Here is a 23359-nt window from a genome sequence, read left to right on the forward strand (position 1 = left end):
GGAAGGAAGGAAGGAAGGAAGGAAGGAAGGAAGGAAGGAAGGAAGGAGAAAGAGAGAGAGAGAAAGAAAGAGAAAAGAAAGAAAGAAAGAAAGAAATTTATAGAAGTAAACTTCTTGTTAGAAAAGGCCTCAAATCAATAATCCAAGTATTCCCCCCCCAGGTTCATTTCTTATTATTTCTTTTTATTTTATTTTTTGTTTTTTAAAATTTACATCCAAATTAGTTAGCATATAGTGCAACAATGATTTCAGGAGTAGATTCCTTAGTGCCTCTTACCCATTTAGCCCTTCCCCCCCTCCTACGACCCCTCCAGTAACCCTCAGTTTGTTCTCCATATTTATGAGTCTCTTCTGTTTTGTCCCCCTCCCTGTTTTTATATTATTTTTGTTTCCCTGCCCTTATGTTGATCTGTTTTGTCTCTTAAAGTCCTCATATGAGTGACGTCATATGATTTTTGTCTTTCTCTAATTTCACTTAGCATAATACCCTCCAGTTCCATCCACATAGTTGCAAATGGCAAGATTTCATTCTTTTTGATTGCTGAGTAATACTCCATTTTATGTATATACATATACCACATTTTCTTTATCCATTCATCCATCGATGGACATTTGGGGTCTTTCCATACTTTGGCTATTGTGGAGAGTGCTGCTATAAACATGGGGGTGCATGTGTCCCTTCGAAACAGCACACCTGTATCCCTTGGATAAATGCCTAGTAGTGCAATTGCTGGGTCTTAGGGTAGTTCTATTTTTAGTTTTTTGAGGAACCTCCATACTGTTTTCCAGAGTGGCTGCACCAGCCTGCATTCCCAAATAATCCAAGTTTTTACTTTAACAAAGAACAAATGACCCAAAGCAAGCAGAAAGACAGAATAAAGAGAATAAATCAATGAAATTGAAAACAGAAAGTAGAGTAAAACAATGCAAAGAAAAGCTGGTTCTCTCAAAGTATCAAAAGAACTAATAAACCTTAGCCAGAATGGCGAAGAAACAAAAAACAAATTATCATAAGAAAGGACTCATGAGATCCCAGACATTGAACAAATTAGTATATAAATAACCCTATGCCCATAAATTTGACAACTTAAGTAAAACAAACCAATTCCTTGAAAGACACAAACTACTAAAACTGAATTTAAAAAATGGATGACCCCTCTGGGGCGCCTGGGTGGCTCAGTCAGTTGAGCGTCCGACTTCAGCTCGACTTCAGCTTGGGTCACGATCTTGCAATTCGTGAGTTTGAGCCCCACATCGGGCTCTGTGCTGACAGCTCAGAGCCTGGAGCCTGTTTCAAATTCTCTGTCTCCCTCTCTCTCTGCCCCTCCCGTGGTCTCTGTCTCTCAAAAATGAATAAACATTAAATAAATAATAAAAAAATGGATGACCCCAACAATCCTACATCAATTAACATATTAAACTGTTCCTTAAAAACCATCTGACAAAGAACTTCAGACTGAGAGAGTTTTACTTGACAATTCTATCAAACATTTAAAATGAGAAAAGTATCGATTCTATATAATTTGTTCCTTGAAAAAGAAGAGGTGTGAACATTTCTAACTTATTTTTAAGGTCAATATTATGGTGATACCAAAAGAAGAGAAAGATAGTACAAGGAAAAAAACCACAAACATAGACCAATATTCTTCATGAACACAGATGCAAAAAGCCTCAACAACATATGAATAAAGTGAGTCCAACAATACATAAAAAAAGGTAATATATCATGACAAAGTAGTCTGTCCTGAATGCATGACTGGTTCAACATTTCAAAAATCGAGGCAATACAATGTACTATTAACCTATTAAAGAAGAAAACACAAATGACCATATAAACATATGCAGACAAAATATCCGACAACATTTAATACCCATTCAGGATAAACATTTTCAAGAAACAAGAAGTGAAGAAAATTTTCTCAACCTAATAAAGTATATCTAAAAAACTCTTAAAGCTAGCATCATGTTAATGGTGGAAGATCGAAGGCTTTCCCTTTAAGATCAGGAACAAAGCAGATTCTACTTTCACTATTCCTTTCACTATTCAACACTGTAGGAGAATTCCTTGCCAGTGCAAAAAGTCAAGAAAAAAGAAATAAAAGGCATATAGGTTGAAAAGGAATATAACTGTCTCTACTATCTATACAGAAAATTCCAGTAAGTTTACAAAACAAAACAAAAACAATTCCTAGAATTACGTTAGTTTAGTTGTAGGATACAAGGTCAACAAAAAACAAAAACAAAACAAAAACCTCCAAACAATAACAACAAAACTCAAACCAAACAAAAAAATAAACAAAAATTAAAAAAAAACCCAAACCAAAGAAAAAACCCAAGGTCAATAAAGAAAGAAAAAAAACAAACACAAAAATTAATGGTCTTTCTGTACATTAACAATCAACAATTAAAAACTGTGGCATTGGGGCATCTGGGTGGCTCAGTCCATTGGGTGTCCGACTTTGGCTCAGGTCTTGCTGTTTGTGAGTTCGAGCTCTGCATCAGGCTCTGTGCTGACAGCTCAGAGCCTGGAGCCTGCTTCTGATTCTGTGTCTTCCTCATAAATAAACATTAAAAAAAAAAAGAAGTAGCATTTACATGCTTACTATGTGCCTGGCACTGTTCTAGGTACTTCACAAATACTAATTCATTTAATTCTAAAAAACAAAACAAAACAAAAAACCTATCTCTATAATGTAGGTATTTTCTGGACCCATGCAACCTGGCTCCTAACTCCAACCTCTTAACTACTGAGTTATCTATCAGTCATAATGACAGGGACATTAAAAAATACAGCTCAAGGGTTAAGTCTCAGGCAGAGACTTTTTAAAAAAATTTTTAATGTTTATTTTTCAGAGAGAGAGAGAGAGAGAGAGAGAGAGAGAGAGAGAGCATGAGCAGTGGAAGGGCAGAGAAAGAGAGGGAGACACAGAATCAGAAGCAGGCTCTAGGCTCCAAGCTGTCAGCACAGAGCCCAACGCAGGGCTCGAACTCACAAACTGTGAGATCGTGACCTGAGCCGAAGTTGGACGCTTAACCGCTCAACCGACTGAGCCACCCAGGCACCCCTCAGGAAGCTGTAATTTTTAAAAAGTTTCACAGGGAGGCTGATACACACCAAAGAATGAGAACCACTGGTTTGTGCTATAGCTTAGATTCAATAATAACTGGTAATTTTTCAAATGTATAAATGAAATTACAATCCTGAGAGAATATATCTGAAGTTCTTGTTCCTGCTTCATGGGAATACTCCTCCAACTCTTTGCCAGGCTAACTTTAAAGTCTATTTAACCTTCAGTTTTAGGCAATCTGTCAGTTCCTCAGGTAGCACTCCCTGACCTCTTACCTGCTTACCTGTTCTATTTCTTCTGTTTGGCATTAATGACAGTCCTACCTGTTAATCCTGTCAGTATCTAAGATTTGACTAAATTCCATTGAGGTCAGGGATCATGTTTGTCTGGTTCACAATTGTACTGTTAACATCTAGCACAATTCTTGGCAGCGAGCAGACACATAATAAATGTATTAAATTAACAAACTTTGTATTTTTAAAAGCAATTAAAGAAAACATAGATCCATTTATTAAATAATGTGTATTTATGCCCTCAGCTTTATGAAGAATTGTAGTAACCAAATGTGCTAACAATTTATACATTATACTAAGAAAATGTTACCTGGAAGTTTAAGCTTTCTACAACAAGAATTACAGTGATGTTTTGCTCTAAAGTTTTTTATTGCATCTTCACCTAGATTTGCTGGGCCAAAAACCATATCACAGGATCTGTGGAATTGGTAGTTAAAAAAAGAAAAAAGAAAAAAAAAAGACAGTTTATGCAAATAGAAATGTAGAATTTGAAATTATAAAAATATCTGCATGAAATTATTAAAACTTATTACCTCTTTTCTTCTGCTTTTATCACAGATGGATCAGTCAAATTTTCACCCACACCTTTATATGTATATATAAAAAAAGATAATTTATATTGTATAATTGATACAAACATTGACATTTGCATAATAAAAAGTTATGAGAGATTTTATAGCATCAATTATTACACAATGTTAAATTTTTCAAGAGTATAGGTTTTCTCTCTTAGTATTTCATAACTTGTGACCTTAACACTGCACCTAGGACACACACAGCTCCCGCACCAGGAATAAAAGTTAATTGTCAGAGTTGGGAGATAGGCAGGTGGACTCCTGATGGCACTTCCTTTTGATGCAACAGGGACAAAGCTGGAAAACAAACAGTTTATGTAAACAGTTTACATGATCTCCCCCTTTTTCACCTTATTAGCAAAGAACATTTTGGAACACGAAGGCATAATTTATAGGCCATTTTTAAAGTGTTTCCCATTTTTAAAAATCATATACTACCACATTTATCTTCTTGAAAAATATTCAGGTTACATAAAGAATAAGATTGTGAACATCTTCCTTTACTTCCATTCCTCCCCAGAGGTACTAAAAGTATAATTAAATATTTTCAGTCTTTCTTATCTATTTACTCATATAAAAGAATACCTATTGACCTACTACTCATCAGACTGGCAAAGATTAAGAATATTTAGTACTGGAGAGTCCGCAAAGAAACGGGAACTCATATACAGTGCTAAGTATGTGTTCCCATAACCTTTTGGAAAAATAACCCAGTGGCTGTTAAAATTGCACTCATCTCTTCTTACTAGGCCAAGTCAGAAATCTACTTAATGGAAATGAAAGTAGCAATACATGAGTATATTTGTTGCAGCACTGTTTACAGTAGCAAAAAAAAAGAAGAAAGGGGGGGGTAAATCATGCCCACCCCCCATACTATAGGTTATCATGCATGCATCTATGAAAAGCAGTAACTCAGATTTATCAGTAATGACCCAAAAGATGTCCATGATATATTGTTAGGTAGACAAAAACAAATCTCACACACACACACACGAGGCATCATCCCAGTTGGAGGAAAATCACAACACAAAATATTAAAAGTAAGGAAAAAAACCCCTTCTATTTGTGTACAGTATTTGTCTTCACCAAAGTTAGAGAAATAATGAAATGGGAAAACTTTTTAATATATTTCCATATTGTTTGTTTGTGGTAATTGTGTAAAATATTTTTTTAATGTTTATTTTTGAAAGAGAGAATGCAAGTGAGCAGAGGATGGGTAGAGAGAGAAGGAGAAAGAATCCCAAGCAGGCTCTACACTATCCATGCAGAGCTCGTGGGGTTCAAACTCATGAACCATGAAATCATGACTTGAGCCAAAATCAAGAATCAGATGCTCAACCAACTGAGCCACCCAGGTGCCCCTTGTGTAAAACAGCTCTATGAAAAATGGCTACAGGAACACATTAATGTAATAATGTGATGTAAAGAACATTAAAACTACTTTGTTTACTGAAAATAAGTCCCATCTTTTATTTTCATTCATTTAAAGTTTATTTTTGAGAAAGACAGAGGGAGAGAGAGAGAGTCAGGTGCTAGCAGAGGAGGGACAGAGAGAGAGGGAGACTGAATCAGAAGCAGGCTCCAGGCTCTGAGCTGTCAGCACAGAGCCCGACGCGGGGCTCAAACTCAAAGACTGCGAGATCATGACCTGAGCCCAAGTAGGAGGCTTAACCAAATAAGCTACCTAGGTGCCCTTATTTTCATTTATTTATTTTTTTAAAATAAGCTCTATGTTCAACATGGGGCTTGAACTCACGACCGTGAGATCAAGAGTTGCATGCCCTACTGACTGAGCCAGCCAGGCACCTTAACTCCCATCTTTTAAATTAGGAATTCAGATAAAATCTGTTTGGCTTTACCTCCTATGCATGTTTGAAGATAATTAAGTGACACTATTTAAGAATATACTTAAAGATCTTTTTTACTTAATTGGATTGACCTAATAATACATATCAGTTTTCACTTTATATACTATTAAATCATTTATGTAAAATGATGAACTACTGAAAAAAGGGTAGCTATTTTTACAGATTTTCTTTCTTCAGCTTGATTCCATGCCATTTGCTTTTCAGCAAAATCCTTTATATCTGTGACTATATGTAACAAAAAAAGTCATCAAGTGATAAACATTCTAAATAACTCTTCTTATGTATAGATTTTGAAATCTGGTCTATGGTGACATTTGAAATTAAGGCTGCTCTTTCGAGAAAAAAATCATGGAAGTTATAATAAGAAAGTACAACTCAGGTAGAGCGGGCAACCTGCTCAGTTTTATTTTCCTCTGACCCTGCAGACAGACAATACTCTAAGCAAATGTGCCCTCTCCAAGCCACAATTTCCATTCTTTTCTTTTCCACATATGACAGATTCTGTCTACAAAAATGGTTATGATCAGTTTTTCCTTCCTTGTATAGATGCTACTCTACCCACCAAGAGCTGGAATCCATTCCCCACTTCTTGAACTGGGCTATCTTTATTATCTGCCTTGATCAGTAAAATGTGGAGGAGGAGATCTGGGCCAGTTCTGGAACTAATGTTAAGAGTTTCTGCTTTTTCTCTGGAGGAAGCTAGCTGCTATGTAAAAATCTAACTACCTGAAACTACCATGTTATGACCAAGGTCACAGATAACTAGCCACATGGAGAGATCACTTGGTGGAGAACTGAGGGATTCAGATGTCAGTGAACAGAAACCTCAGACATTTGACTCTAGTCATGTTGTTCATGCTTCTTCTCCAGCCATTTGAACCTTCTGAGAAGACAGCAGAGATAAGCCATCCCCACCATGTCCCATCCAAATTCCTGAACCAAAGAACTGGAAACAAATAAAATGGTAGTTTTAATCCCTAAATATTTAGGTAGTTTAGTTCACAATAATAGATAACATAAACACCAAGAACAGGAACACATGCTACTGTTTTAAATAAACAGTACAGTTTTAAAAGACTAAAACTACATATACATCTAAGAATAGAATAGTGGATTGCATGTGTTTCTGCTCATCAAAAAAAAATATATATTATGTAAGTAATAATCAAGAGAGCAAGATCCCACTATTCAGGGCCCTGATGGCTATATGCTATGGCTGTTATTGACTTGCTTTTTTATTTTTTTCAACGTTTATTTATTTTGGGACACAAAGAGAGACAGAGCATGAACGGGGGAGGGGCAGAGAGAGAGGGAGACACAGAATGGGAAACAGGCTCCAGGCTCTGAGCCATCAGCCCAGAGCCCAACGCAGGGCTCGAACTCACGGACCGCGAGATCGTGACCTGGCTGAAGTCGGACGCTTAACCGACTGCGCCACCCAGGCGCCCCTTGACTTGCTTTTTTAATAGCTTTTACTAACCTGAGGTTTTTACCGATCTATAAGTTAGAAGATGACCGTATATCATTCAAAACACATGAACAGGTGAGAACCTACTGTACAATTTTACTTTAGCAATACTTTAATAAATTTACCTTGTAAATCAAGTACCAATAGCTCCCCTCTTGTATATTCATATGTCCAGTGGCTAAAGGCCAGCATGATTTCTTCCAGTGTATTAGTTGGTATAATCTCATCACCATTATTATTGTTGTATTTTCTAAATTCTCCAGTCATACATTCTTCCACAGCAAACCACTGTCCTGCTGAATGGCAATACAGCAGGAAAACTTCAAGGAACCTTATGAAAAACAGTTATAGATATTACTAGTAGTTTTGTTAATAAAATTCTAATTGAGCTTTTAAATGGGTAAATAATTAAATATTCAGCATTAATAACGAAGGTCAAAAGACAATGGTATCCAGATAAAACTACAAGATCTCAGAAAAATTTCAAGATTTACCTTGGAGAATATGGTATGGATTTGGGTTTCATTTGGTTGAAGGCAAATGTGAGCTTTTGTGCTGCTCTCTGTTGCTGAATTTCCTACAGAACAACAACAAAAAAATACACCAAAAAAATCTCCTTGCTGAACACTGAAACTAAGAGGTTTTTTGGTTTAACATACATTAGAAGACAAAACATGAACTCCAAATAATGTTCTACTGTTATGCATTCACTAGCACTTACTCTGAGACAGAGATGCAGAACTGTATCTTCCTTATAAATACTTGACCATGTGTTGACCACCTCAGGAAGAAAAGATTTGATAATATAAAGATGACCTGATTTGAGGATATCATGTTCTGACCAGGTACACTGTACTTTGACAGCTCTCCGTAAACCTCCTCCCATCTCCTCTTTACTTAAAAACTCTATTTTGGCACAGAGGCCAAGCTGTGACCAAGAAGACATGCTGTTATTCAGTATACTGGGTGAACTCTCTTCCAAGCGATACACTGTGACAGGCTCACCTGCAAGATGAATGGACACAATTTGAGGTCAAATTATGACCCTTTAAAATGACAAAGTAGAATAAAAATTGGCAGGTATCTTGTTAAGATTAAGTAAGAAACAGAAAATGAACTGGACAAAGTTATAATTTTATAAAGGAAGTTTAAGGGCAACAAATGCTCAGAAATCAAGAATCTACTAATATTTCTAAATTTATGTATATTAGTAGTAATAAACATTTTTGAAATTATGATCATTTTCAAGAAAAACTTTAAGAAAGCAACTGTTCCACAAAATTTGTGGTGTCAATTTATCTATGCTTTCTATACTAAACAATGGGTTAAGATCCTTTCTTAATTAGAATACACTATTACTTCTGGATATGATGGAAATACAGAAATCTAATATTTCTGATCACTCCTTCTTCTATTTAAACTATACCTGACTCTTGCTAATTAAAATTTATATGAAATTGACACTTCTCAATGTGACCCTTCCTTCTATTACCACCCATGTTCTACATCACAGCTAGAAATCACACTATTAATAAAAGGTTTATTTTCTCCTTCATTTCTTTACTATTTGGATTTACCTCTTGGAGGCACAGGTGTAAATGGAATGCTCTGGGATAATCTCATCAAATTATTTCTTTCCACAGCTGCACAAAAATGAGAGAAAAATAATGAAATCCTTTCTAAAAGCTCAAAATATTGTTAGATTTTGTTTTTAATAGTACTGACCTGAGTAATAGTAATTTGTATCCATAACTGGTTTAAATGGAGAAGCGAGACCTAAAATGGCAAATAAACAAATGAAACCCTTTTAAAAGTACTAATGTGGTATAAAAATTTTTGCTCATTCTCATACAATCATCCTAAGGTTCCCTTCATATAAGCTCTCTTCACTGAACAGAAAAAATAAATAGTAAAATACACTCATCATGTGCTTGCTCTACTATCCTTTTTCATTGTGCCAGATAAGTCCTAACTGTGCACTCAGATACCTGGAAGGGAAAAGGCACGTGACATTTCACACTCTCCTGTCATAAGCTGCGCTTTTCCCACACCCTCCACCCCCACTCAAAAAGGAAAAGATCTTTTAGTTTAGGAGCTGGAGCTTGTAACCAAGTAGCCATTTTAGTGGGCTGACCATAAGAAGATGAACTTCTGGAATGTGAAACATACCCAAAAGCCCTTCCTCCATATTTAAATGTATTTGAGAATTTGACTTTTTAACTGTAATGAGAAGACTGGAGAATCAATTAAATTTGCCATGTGTTAAGTTTACAGAATATTAATGAAAAAGACCTTACTGTCTTGAGAAGAAGAAAATCAGTCAATAGTTTTAATACTATGTAGGAAATATAAAATATACACATTATATATATATTATAGGACTATATATACACATGTATATATGATGTACATATGTATGTATATATGTATATGATGTATATATACATCATAGGACTATAGAGGAGGGGTACTAAATGTCTTCTGCTTGCAGAAAGGTTGAAGGATGTCTCAGAGAAAGAGAAGGGGAAAAAGAATAGTCTGGAAGACAGTGGTGTGGTCAGGGCAACATTTTCAGACACGGAACTGTTAAAGCACATGCTACACTTGAGAAACTGCAAGTTGTTTAGTATGAACAGAAACAGCAGTTTTCAAAACTAATTTTATACACATAAATATATATCACGTATAATAGATATAAATAAATTTATAATAAACATATATCAGAATCACCTGTGGGGCTTTTTCACTGTGCACCTACCCAGATCTCACTTCAAAAAATTCTGTAGGTGTGTGTCAGCGTAAAGTGATTCTCCGTAAGTACTTGGACATGTAACCAGGACTGCAAACTAACGAGCAAGAGTACAGGCACGCCTGTAGGAGGTAAAGCTACAGAATCAGGGAATACCAAATGGTTAGGAGCCAAATATGCCATGCTAAGAAAGGACACGATTTTACCCATTGACAATGAGGAAAATGTAAAGCAGAGGAGGATCAGTTTGGTGGAAGAATAGAAGACAGACTAGAAGGGAGATTAAGTGGCACAACTCTAAAAACCTACGGGACAGTAACAACTAAATGTGAACACATACATACCCTACCACCTACAAATTCCAGTCCTAAGTACATGCCCAATAAAAAACAAATACATATGTTTACCAAACAACATGAACAAGACTACTCATAATGGCACTCATGGTTCATAATAATCATACAATGGAAGCTACTGAAATGCCTATCAAATAACAGAATGGATACATTCAATAGATTCATGTAAGGAAATACTATATAGTAATGAGAATGTGCAAACTACCACTATACACAAAAATATTGATGAATCTTATAAACATATGTTAGGAGGAAAAAGCCAGACACAAAGTACATACTTTATGATTCCATTTATATATTCCATAAACAAACAGAGACAAAACTATACATGTGTTATTCAGGGGCAGAGGTTAAAACACAAGGACACGAGGAGCTGGGATACTGGCAATATTCTGTTTTGTGACCTGGGTGCTGATTACAGGGGCATAGTTGCTTAGGGAGAATTCACTGAGAGGCTTATCTCTACCTTTTTTGTATGCATGTTATATATACTTCAATAAAAGGTTTAAAAAATGATGAAGTGTGAACTGAAAGCAGCAGAATAATGTATAGTGGAAGATGGAGTCTTAATATTTAAGAAGTAAATACAACAGGACTCTGTGAGTGCAAGGTCAAGGGGGTCAAGAATAACTCCTTCTCAGATTTTACCTAGTAGACTGAAAGAGTATCATTCACTAAAACAGGGTATACAAGGGAAAGAGCAGACTAGGTCACAGGGACGAAGGGGGGTAGGGTGACAGTAAAGATATATCATTCACATGGTGAGTTCATGTATATGTGAAACTACTATATCGAAGAGAAACTAGCTGAACAAAGAACTTTTTACCACCTTGGCTCTTTCAAACACGAAGTCTGAAGTTTCTTAGCTAGAATAATGTGGTATTTGCTATAACATAACATCATATATAATCCACATTTTTTTGCATTAAATCTACCATATGGACTCACCATTTAACGTTCCTTCTTCAGATGGCCTAAAGAAAACACCAAAAAATACAAGTTGTGACACAATCTTTGTTTTGGCTACCATACACTTTGTAAAATTATGATTATTTAATATAATGTGATTAAAGTAATTCTGAGATCCAGATTCACTTTTGTTTGAATATATGCCATTTCCCTTAAAGCCAATGCCAAATTCATATATGGATATAAATATATGTTTAATCTGTACTAAAAATCTCTTTCCAGCTCTTACCTTCTACCGAATACAAATATTTTATTATAGGAAGTATTTTGACCCTAGCATCATCCCTTTGCTGTTGATAAACTACTCTTTTCTCAGCACCCAAAAAGTGCTGACCAACTCCACCTTTCTGGGTACTTCTTTGGCTCAACATTCTGTAAGACAAGGTTCTCTTGTTAGCTGAGTTAACATCAACTTCAAGTACCTATTCTTGTATTTACATCCTATGGTTTTGGTTATAAAACACAGTATACTCTGAAGAGATCTGATTACAGTTTGATCTTCCAAGTGGCATACAAGGCCCAGAGCACCCAAAGAACTTGAACACTGCATACCCATGTGGCACCTGGTTTATTTTCTTCTCTATATATTCACATATATTTCTGATGCACAGAAAGCAATAGGGGAAACACTGTGGTTCCTTCTCAAATAGTCCATATCAGAAAGTAACTCTCCCATGCTGTGCTGACTGCTCAGAGCTCAGAGCCTGGAGCCTGTTTCCGATTCTCTTCCTGTGTTTCCCTCTCTTCTGCAACACCCACCACCCCTGGCCCCCCCCACTCACTTTCTGTCTTTCTTTCCTTCAAAAATAAACAAACATAAAAAAAAAAAAAAGATGACTTTTTCTTTTGTAAACGTCCTCTGGAATCCTAAAATATAGTAATCATAGCATCGCCATAATGATAGTATAACTATATAAAATTGTAATTTTAAATGTATATATTAACTCATAATAAATGAGTTCCCCCAGTCTCTTCTATGTAAAGACAAGAGATGTTAAAATAAATAATCATCACTCACAGATAAAAGAGTGTTTTAAAAGATGGTACAAAGAACAGAAAAAACCCCCAATAACTATGATACTTTTTCAGGTTAACGATGAGAAAAGGCTTACTTACATTTCTCTGTTTGATGGTCTATCTTGTAACCAATCCTTTAGTCAAAAACAAACACAAACAAAAATTAAAGAAAAAAATCTCTCTAGAAGAAGCATAACTGTTTGTTTAACCCTGTTTTGTTTCCCTATAGTCTGAAAAATTAATGTGAAGTCCTTATTTTATACAACTGAACTAAAAAAATAACAAATGGATATAATTACCATAAGACCATTCCACAAGGTAGAATAAAGAATTTCATGAGTGCTATTTCCTACAACATAATTACACTCTGGCTAGTTTCTTTACTTCTGATGACAACTTTATATTCTTATACATTTGTTTCTATGACTCTAAATATTATGTGCTCATTGAAAAAGAAAAACACAACGAAGTAGAAAGAGTAAAATTAAAATCATGCATACTGTAAACAAATCACTAAAAACATATAAGCATATCTCATTGAAGTCTTTTTCTGTATACGTGCATATTGTTTTTATTCTGTATTTTTTCCATTTAATTATAACTCTATAATTATATTCTCATCCAGTTTAGTAATTCTCTGTTTGGCTGTACCTAATCTATGTTATTATAACCCCCACTGAGTTATTTTTTATCCTAGATTTTTATCTAATTTTTCAGGACTTTCTGAGTAGTATCTTATCTTTTTTTCATATTTTTAATACCTTCTCTTTTATGGTTTTAGTCACCTTAATCATATTATTTTATAACTTGTAACCAGTAATTCTACTATCTCAAGTTGGTAGAGGTTTATTAATACTGTTTGTGTAACTTGAATCCCAGAAGTTCTGTAATTTCGCATTGTCAGGTCATCTTCAATGGAACTTACTTTGTGGCAAAATTGTGCAGGGTGTGTCCTTCCAAAAAGGAGGAATTGTTACTGTGAAACTGTGTTCACTAACCCCCTTTCCTCATTGAAATAATTTTTTTAATAACATGGCTTTCCATAATATAATCTATCTCCTTATAGCAGAATGTAAATAAAATGTTCTTGATGATCCAGGATAATTATGAATACTGATTTCTATACTTGACTATAAAGGACCAATTTTTCTACTTTCTCCCAAGTTATTTATCTTGATGCCAGAGTATGCTTTTAAATTTTTTTTTTCAACATTTATTTATTTTTGGGACAGAGAGAGACAGAGCATGAATGGGGGAGGGGCAGAGAGAGAGGGAGACACAGAATCGGAAACAGGCTCCAGGCTCCGAGCCATCAGCCCAGAGCCCGATGCGGGGCTCGAACTCACGGACCGCGAGATCGTGACCTGGCTGAAGTCGGACGCTTAACCGACTGCGCCACCCAGGCGCCCCCAGAGTATGCTTTTAAAGAGTATTTGTGGGGAACCTGGGTGGCTCAGTCGGTTTAGTGTCCGACTTCGACTCAGGTCATGATCTCACAGTTTGTGAGTTTGAGCCTTGCATCAGGCTCTGTGCTGACAGCTCGGAGCCTGAAGCCTTCTTCAGATTCTGTATCTTCCTCTCTCTCTGCCCCTTCCCAACTCATGCTCTCTCTCTCTCTCAATAATAAATAAACTTTAAAACAAAATTTAAAGAGTATTTGTAAAATCAAATACTACCTCAATTGGCTGGGAATGACTACATAACAACCAGTTTCAATACAAACAGAGATTCCTACCTTTCTTTTGAATAAATTTTTCTGTAAAATTTCCTAACTATTATGCAGATAGTAATCTCTCTGACATTGGCCACAGCAACACTTTTTTTAGATGCATCTTCTGAGACAAGGGAAATAAAAGCAAAAATAAACTACTGGGACTACATCAGAAAGTTTCTGCACAGTGAAGGAAACAATCAACAAAACTAAAAGGCAACCTACAGAATAGAAGAATATGTTTGCAAAAAACATATCTGATAAAGGGTTAGCATCCAAAATATATAAAGAACTTATACAACTCAATACCCAAACAACAAATAATCCAATTAAAAGATGGGCAAAAGACATAAACAGATTTCTCCAAAGAAGACATCCAGATGGCAAACAGACACATGAAAAGAGGCTCCACATCACTCATCAGGGAAATACAAATCAAACCTACAATGACATAGCACCTCACATCTATAAGAATGGTCAAAATCAAAAACCGAAGAAACAACCAGTGCTGGTGAAGATGTAGAGAAAGAAGAACACTCTTCCACCACTGGTGGGAATGCAAACTGGTATAGCCACTGTGGAAAACAGTTTGGAGGTTCCTCAAAAAGTTAAAAACAGAACTACCCTATGATGCAGTAATTGCACTACTGGGTATCTACCCAAAAATACAAAAACACTAACTCAAAGGAATACATGCACTCCTGTGTTTATTGCAGCATTATTTATAACAGCCAAACAATGGAAGGAGCTCAAGTGTCTAGTGATAGATGAATGCATGAAGAAGATGAGGTATAAATATAAATATAAATATAAATACACCACGGAATATTATTTAGCAATAAAAAAGAACAAAACTGTCACTCTGGAAAACAGTATGGAGGATCCTCAAAAAATTAAAAATAGAACTACCCTACAACCCAGCAATTGCACTATTAGGTATTTATCCAAGGGATACAGGTGTGCTGTTTCAAAGGGGCACGCACATCCCAATATTTATGGCAGCACTATCAACAATAGCCAAAGTATGGAAAGAGCCCAAATGTCCATCAATGGAGGAATGGATAAAGAAGATGTTTTATATACACACACACACACACACACACACACACATATACATACACACACACAATGGAGTACTCAGCAATCAAAAAGAATGAAATCTTGCCATTTGCAACTACGTGGATGGAACTGGAGGGTATTATGCTAAGTGAAATTAGTCAGAGAAAGACACATATCTTATGACTTCATGCATATGAGGAATTTAAGACACAGAACAGATGAACACAAGGAAAGGGAAGCAAAAATAATATAAAAACAAGGAGGGGAAGAAAACATAAGAGACTCTTAAATATGGAGAACAGAGGGTTACTGGTGGGGTTGTGGGGGGTGATGGGCTAAATGGGTAAGGGGCATTAAAGAATCCACTCCTGAAATCATTGTTGCACTATATGCTAACTTGGATGTAAAATAAAAAAATAAAATAAAATAAATTAAAATAAAAAAAAGAATAAAACCTTGCCATTTGCAACTACATGGATGGAACTAGAGTGTAGAATGCTAAGTGAAATAAGTCAGTCAGAGAAAGACAAATACCATTATGATTTATTTCACTCATATGTGGAACAAAACAAATGAGCAAAGGAAAAACAAAACAAAACAAAGAGAGAGAGAGACAAACCAAGAAACAGATTCAACTATAGAGAACAAACTGATGGTTACCAGATGGAAGGTAGTGGGAGGATAGGGTAACTAGGGGGTGGGGATTAAAGACTACATTTATCATGATGAAAAACATAACATGATAAAAACAAAAAAACACAGACACACATATACATACATACAAACAAATTCTTAACTATTCACACTACAGGAAGAAACTCTTTTCAAAGAATAAATTGCTAATATTCTAAGAATAAATGCACTAATGTCAGTTTTCTAAGGTAAAATTTTTTGAAAGCTAAACAGAACCTCAAATAAAATATCACCATCTTTTTTTAGTTCTTCTTTAATAAATATATATTTTAAAATACACATTTGTTAACTGAAATGTACAAACCGGTAGTAAAGCTGCTTTGGAATCTACTTCATGCGTTTCTTCTGTGGATGGCCTTCTATTGCTAGTTTCCACTTAAAGAAAATTAAAAAAAAAAAATTAGTTATACAACTAAAATATTTTGATACCAACCAACCAAACACGAAGAGTTTCAACACACAGTGTAACTTTCACTAACTTATCCTCTCCTCAACACTGCTGAACATTAATAGTTAACATGAGGCCCACAAGTCTCTTGGCAGGACACCAAAATTATTCAATTTATTTTTGTAAAAAAGCAGTAAGAAATAAGAGTCTGAAGGAAAAAGTCTTAGTCTTCCTATTTCCAAATTTCTTGTGTATTCATTCTATCATGGATATTTTTTGTGTATGTGTGTACAATCACCATTTTTTTTTTTTAACCATAAAAGGTAGAATAATATATATTTTAAGGTTTTTGTTGTTGGTTTAACTTTAAGCTTGGAGATCTTTCCAATCACAGAAAATTTCTCTATTCTATTTTGATGCTACACTGAACTTCATACTATGGCTGTATAGTAATTGTAGAGAATAACAACCAAACTCCTACTAATGGACATTTGGTATGATTTCAATCTCTTGCCATTCTAACATTGCAATTAATCATCTTATACATATTAATAGTCTTATACATACACTGTTTTACAATAATGGAAAAAATAGTTCATCTTTTCTGCCACGACTTAAAATGGCATCTCTGTCATATTTTGTTATTTTATCCTAAATAAATTTTAGAATTAAGCCTATTTTTAAAAAGTCAGGATGTTAAATTATTTTTTTAATTAATTTTTTTTTAATGTTTATTCATTTTTGAGAGAGGGAGACAGAGTGCTATCAGGGGTGGGGCACAGAGAGAGGGAGACACAACCTGAAGCAGGCTCCAGGTTCCAAGCTGTCAGCACAGAGGCTCGAACTCATGAACCATGAGATCATGATCTGAGCCGAAGCCGGATGCTTAACTGACTGAACCACCCAGGTGCCCCAAGGATGTTAAATTTTAAAGTAACTTATAATTCACAACTTTATGACACAGTAAAGAAAAACCTCAGAATGAATGAATGGTGATGGGAAATCTTAGAATGAAATTTGTATTCTAAGTGTAGAGGCCAAAAAAACCAGACTGAAGTACATTAGAAGAGTCTGGGCAAAATTTTTTCTAGATGATGAAACTGACAGCATTACGTATCTGAATATCTTGAAGAAATGTAGCCCAATAGCAGAGAATCTACTGTTGATCTAGCCAAAATTATAACTATATGGTGGGAAAGAATAAATGTGTGTGCATATGCATGCGTGTGTTTGTGTCTTCTGGGAACAGGAGGAAGAGGAAAAGTTTGATCCTTGTCTTCTTTAGTGGGAGGTTAATAATTATTGTTTAAAACTGAAATACAGGGGCGCCTGGGTGGCGTAGTCGGTTAAACGTCCGACTTCAGCCAGGTCACGATCTCGCGGTCCGTGAGTTCGAGCCCCACGTCAGGCTCTGGGCTGATGGCTCAGAGCCTGGAGCCTGTTTCCGATTCTGTGTCTCCCTCTCTCTCTGCCCCTCCCCCGTTCATGCTCTGTCTCTCTCTGTCCCAAAAATAAATAAACCTTGAAAAAAAAAATTAAAAAAAAAAACAAAAACTGAAATATAAGGATGCAAAATTAGAAGCGTGTTAACTTCAGAAATAACATCCATGTTACTGAAAATAATTTTTTTTTCTTCTGTCCTAACCATTCTACCATATCTTTTTATTTTATTTTTCAGTGAGAATACTAAACAGGGGCGCCTGGGTGGTTCAGATATCTGACTTTGGCCCAGGTCATGATCTCATGGTTGGTGAGTTTGAGCCTGCGTCGGGCTTTGCGGATAGCTCAGAGCCTGGAGCCTGCTTCGAATTCTGTGTCTCCCTCTCTCTCTGACCCTCCCCTGGCTCATGCTCTCTCTCAAAAAAATAAAATAAATAAAAAAAATTTTAAAAAGAGGATATTAAATAGGTATGAAAACAGCCAGAATCCTTGCCTTGGTTCCCCATCTGGCTTTCAACATATCATTATGAAAGAGAATATCTGTGATAACTTTCTGTAGATAACCCTTTATTCAGATTAAGGAGACTCTATTCTAACTTTAGGAAGAGTTTTAATCATGAATGGATACTGAATTTCATCAAATGCCTTTTCTGCAGCTACTGAGATGAACAAATGATTTTTCTCCTCTAATCTGTTACTATCATGCATCAATTATATATACATATATTCCCCTCCACCCCCAGGTAAGCTCTACACCCAACCCGGGCTTGAACTCACAACCCTGAGATCAAGAGTCACATGCTCTACTGACTGAGCCAGCCAGGTGCCCCTCATCAATTATATTTTTGATGTTAATGTTAAACCAACTTGCACTCCTGGAATATATCCAACGTGATACTGCTGTATACAAAAAGAGAATGAAAGGGGAAATGATGGTGAGGGGGACATGGTAGTGATGTTTTTCTTAAGGAATCTTATAAAGGCTACATGTACATTAATGAAACGTTGACTAATAAATTTATATGCATATATAACCAACTCATAAAAAAGTATGTTATGGAAACATCCCCAGTCCATTTAATTCTCAAGTTAAAAATTGAAGGTGCAGAGCAACATGTATGGTATGTTACTTTCTGTGTAAAAAATAAAAGGAAAGACTACCATCACATACTATGTGTGTGAAACTCTACAGGATAAAAAAAATAACAGTGGTTACATACAGGGCTGGAATGAGAGGGAGACTTATTTTCAAAGTGCTTGTATGTGTATGTATTTCAATTTTTGAACCAAATAAATGTATTAACTATTAGAAAAATAAATTTTTTAAAGTTTATTTTTTGAGATACAGTTGAGTGGGGGAGGGGCAGAGAGAGAGGGAGAGAGGAATCCCAAGCAGGCTCCACATCGCCAGCATGGAACCTGATGCGGGGCTCAAACTCATGAACCTAGAGATCATGACCTGAGCTGAACCAAGAGTCAGACATTTAACCAACTGAGCCACCCAAGCACCCCTGTATTAGCTATTTTAAAAGTTAAATTAAAAAAATATGTTGACTAAATGATAATACTGATTAAAATAGATTTATAAAAAGCATGTCTTTGTATTTCATCTTTAGGACTAAACAATTTGTAAAAAATATCAGAATACTAGAATTGTGTGTTTTATTCAAGGTTGCAGCAACAATGACGGACCAGAATCGTCATTCTCTGACTCCCAAAACATTCACTGCTTAGGTGTGTGACATACGTAATAATACATTTAAAGCTTAAGTGAATATGTTTGGTAACATAATTCACATAGTCAAAGAACTTACCTTGTTCTGAAGGAAGAGGAATAGAAGTTTTGTGACATTCAGTAAATCCAGCATGAGAACTCATGTGTTTCAAAGTGTTTTCAGAAGGAATATCATTCTGCATATTACACATAAACATAATTTAAAAATAATCAAACTGAATTTCAAATAAATGTTCTAAGTAGTATAAGAGACTCTGTTTCTATTTAGCTCAATATACTTTAATCTACCTAGTCACCAAAGGGTATATTACAGGTTACAGTTAATTTTCTTCAATGACCTTCTCAAAAAACTGCATCAAAATATCCTACTTGCTTATTGTTCATAAATCCATCTGAATGGATCCTTTTTCATAGTAATATGATTTCATTAAAAACTTGGGAGAAAATATTTATCAGTTCACCTAAAAAAGAAAAAGCTATTTTACACTAATATTGACAGATTATAACAATTTGGAAGGTGGAAGAGTAGTTTTTTTGGGAAACCTCAGTAGGTTTCTTATTGATTATATGAGCTGTTCATATAACCAAAGATCTATCTGCTCATTATTTGTCACGTTTCAATTTTTTCCAAATTTGTTTTGACTTATCTATGATTTCCATTTTTTGGTACTTCTATCTTTTTTCATCCTTCGTTTAATATCACCTCTTCCTCATATGTTTAGAAAGCCTTCCTGGTTTTACTGACTTGGCATTACTATTTTCTTAAGTTTATGATTTGAGCTTTTACATTTAAAGCTAGAATTCATCTGGGCTTATGAAGTGACATGAGAACATAAACAGACTTTTCCAAATGTCTACTCGATTATCCAATTTGTATTTACTGACAAGGCATTTCCCTTAGCGTCAATTTCTAATCCAACTCTTCTTATTAAATTCTTATTTGTAAACAAGTTACTTTGTAGTCACTAAAATGTTTAGCTAAATATTCATGTTTCAACTGTTCTACCTGTGTAATATTTTATAGTCTAATTCTCCCTCATTTTCTTCTTTTTACCTATATATTTTCCCAGATGAACTAACAAACTGCATTAAAATAATGTGGGGACAACCCAATACATTCACCCTGTTTTCTCTTTTCAACTATAAACAATTCACACTATTATGCAACTTTAAAATATTTCCAAACCTCTACCACCTCTCAGAAAGAATGAATTTAAAAATGTTACTACCAAAATAAACTATTACTTTCATTTAAAAAATTACTTGTATCTCAAGAAAAGTAAGTTTTTCTAGCTTTGATGCTCTGCACTCTTCATATACAGCTGATTTATACAGCCAAGTGAGAGGGCTAACATTTTTTCTGTAGTTACAGAGCAACTCCAATTTCCTTTCTGATTTTAGTTGTTTCTTTTGGAACCAGTTCTAGCTATTTATTTGCTTAAGTATTTTCCATCTATGACACAAGTTCTAGTATAGGATTGATGGTGGGCTTCAAGGTATTTGTAAAACTCCATATACCTTAATAGATAAAATTTTGTATATGTCCATTTTTTGGGGAAGAGGGTCTACAGTTTTCATTTGATTTTCAAAGGGGTATATAACCCACAAAAGTTCAAGAACTCAAAGTCTCAGACCATCATGGGCTAGAACTCATTATTCTATTATTACAGTCTGAGTTCTTTTCCTCTAAGTGAATTACTCAAAATTGTTTAATTCAAAACAGCCACAGAAACTTGTAATTTCTTCTTATTTTTACCAGGAAGTTACCTGCACTTCAAAATTTTCAGTGCACTCTTGCTTTAAATTCATTTAAACTCATTGTTAAAAGGCAAAATCTGTGGGGGAAACCTTGCCAGGTACCCTTTCCCATTAAGAAATATCCACTTATCCTAAATGACTTCCTATGTATATCAAGTGCTTCTTTATAGCAAAACGATGCCACCAGAATGTGCTGATGTAAATGTTTTTCAACTGCCATTGTGGTACTTATGAAGACAGTTTAAAAGTTCAGTGAGGGGCGCCTGGGTGGCGCAGTCAGTTAAGCGTCCGACTTCAGCCAGGTCACGATCTCGCAGTCCGTGAGTTCGAGCCCCGCATCAGGCTCTGGGCTGATGGCTCAGAGCCTGGAGCCTGTTTCCCATTCTGTGTCTCCCTCTCTCTCTGCCCCTCCCCCTTTCATGCTATGTCTCTCTCTGTCCCAAAAATAAATAAACGTTGAAAAAAAAAAATTAAAAAAAAAAAAAAAGTTCAGTGAAATACATATTAGACAATGACAGCCTAAGTCAGAGTAATTGTTACTTAGGATTGAAAGAAACAGATAACTAAAAAAATATTTAGGAAACAAAACAAGTTAGACTTGGCTGTTGATTAGAAGAGAGAGCAGTGCAGTTTTGCTCTCTAAACTAAAATGCTGGTGTTATTAACAGAGGCAGGAAATACAGAAGAATAAATATATCTGCTGAGCAAGAAGATGATGAATTTGAGTTTCTGACTGCTGAGTTTGACAACTATAAGAGTTCCAACTAGTTAGCTCTAACCTTTTACTGTGGTGTCATGTCAATGCTCTAGTCAGAATCTCTCCAAAGATTTACTTTCCCTACATCTCTTCCCAGCCTTCAGTTTTCCTGTCTAAAATCCAAATGTAGATATGGCTATAAAAAAATTCATGCTATTTTCAACTATATAGCTGAGAAATCATATTCTTGGTTTCCCCTTGACTCCTTAATCACTTTACACAATAGTTACTCTAAACCTTCTCTTTCTCAAGTACTCCCGTGTGGTTTCCAATAGTCTTACTGGAAAAACAAATGCCTTAAAAGATTCAACAAACTCCCCAGATTACTTTTTTATTCTCTTTAAGTTTTAAAAAAACTTTGTGTGATTAATATACAATGACGCACACAGATTCTTAAAGAGTAAGTTAGAGAAAAGTTTTAGCATTCTTTCTCTCCAACCCAAAATATTTGTGTGACAATTCTCTTCTATCAGTCTGTCCTCCCATCTGAAAAAAGTTATACTTTTTATCTTAAGATTATCATCTAAGTGATCGATTTCACTCCATCTAGGTCTTTTTGCTTTTTTAAATTATAATTCCCAGTCAGTTCTTCCTCCCTGTAAGAAACTCAAAGATAAAACAAGAGATGCAACTTAAAAAAAAAACCCACTGGTTTCCCTACTGGTTCCTTTCCCTCATTTTAAGACTCTATCATTATGGGTATTTATGAAAGCAACAGTTAAGAAATAACTTTTCACTCACTGTTCTATACATTTAAACAGTCACTCAACAAATATTTACTGAGTATCTTACACCTGCACATAACAGTGTAGTTAGGTATATTCAGCTTTTTACTGATTGCTAGATTCCTTGACAGACATTGTTATGTTCTAATAAACTTCTGGGCCTGGGAAAGAGTTGAGCTCTGTATTTAGTGAATGAGAAATGTATAGGGAGAAGCATTTAGAAAAAGAGAAATGTTAAATTGGTGTTTTTATGTTCATTAATAGAAGTGCAAACTATTTGTATACTTTTCATATTCGATTGTTTCTTCTTTTTAAATGATGTATGATTTAAATATTTGGGATCATCAAGTTGGTGATGGTCTCTGCTAAAACTGCATTTTTATTGGAACGTTTAGTTCTATTTTGAACTAAATCCCCAAATAGCAAAATAAAATTGAATTGTGCTGTAATAAAGATTTACTTACAGATAACATTTCTTTTATTTTGTTTGATGTTTCTTTGAACTTCTGTAAATAATCTATGCTATCTCTGTGTCCTTAAAGAGAAAAAAAAAGATTACAACAAAAATATTTACTTTTTATCAAAATAACGTCATTGCTTAAAGTCTATATAAACAAGTGATTCATATTGCTTTCCAAGTAGTTTTGAGGTCTCTGAAGTTTCCTATAGATCTTTTGATAAATACTAAAAATATCTGTCAAGAAGCTGGAGAAGATGAGTAATTCAGTTT

At 35.0% G+C, this 23359-nt stretch overlaps 1 protein-coding gene across 3 annotated transcripts in view; it reads right to left on the minus strand.

Moving 5' to 3' along the window:
* TRPM7 (transient receptor potential cation channel subfamily M member 7) overlaps nt 1-23359 on the minus strand; it is a 123719-nt gene that overhangs the window by 6325 nt on the left and 94035 nt on the right. For 2 of the 3 annotated variants that reach the window (XM_040492677.1, XM_040492676.1), the window contains 12 exons: nt 23094-23164; nt 19469-19565; nt 16131-16201; nt 12463-12497; nt 11326-11351; nt 8998-9048; nt 8850-8915; nt 7994-8277; nt 7767-7849; nt 7398-7603; nt 3895-3946; nt 3672-3778 (listed from right to left, as the gene is read on the minus strand). In XM_040492677.1, the coding sequence (XP_040348611.1) occupies nt 3672-3778; nt 3895-3946; nt 7398-7603; nt 7767-7849; nt 7994-8277; nt 8850-8915; nt 8998-9048; nt 11326-11351; nt 12463-12497; nt 16131-16201; nt 19469-19565; nt 23094-23164 (1149 nt within the window). The remainder of the gene's footprint in view (nt 1-3671; nt 3779-3894; nt 3947-7397; nt 7604-7766; nt 7850-7993; nt 8278-8849; nt 8916-8997; nt 9049-11325; nt 11352-12462; nt 12498-16130; nt 16202-19468; nt 19566-23093; nt 23165-23359) is intronic. The other variant, XM_040492678.1, reaches the window with a different exon arrangement.

The sequence above is a fragment of the Herpailurus yagouaroundi genome, unplaced genomic scaffold, assembly GCF_014898765.1.
Source record: "Herpailurus yagouaroundi ecotype Mexico unplaced genomic scaffold, PumYag 184, whole genome shotgun sequence".
In the NCBI taxonomy this organism is placed as follows: Eukaryota; Metazoa; Chordata; class Mammalia; order Carnivora; family Felidae; genus Herpailurus; species Herpailurus yagouaroundi.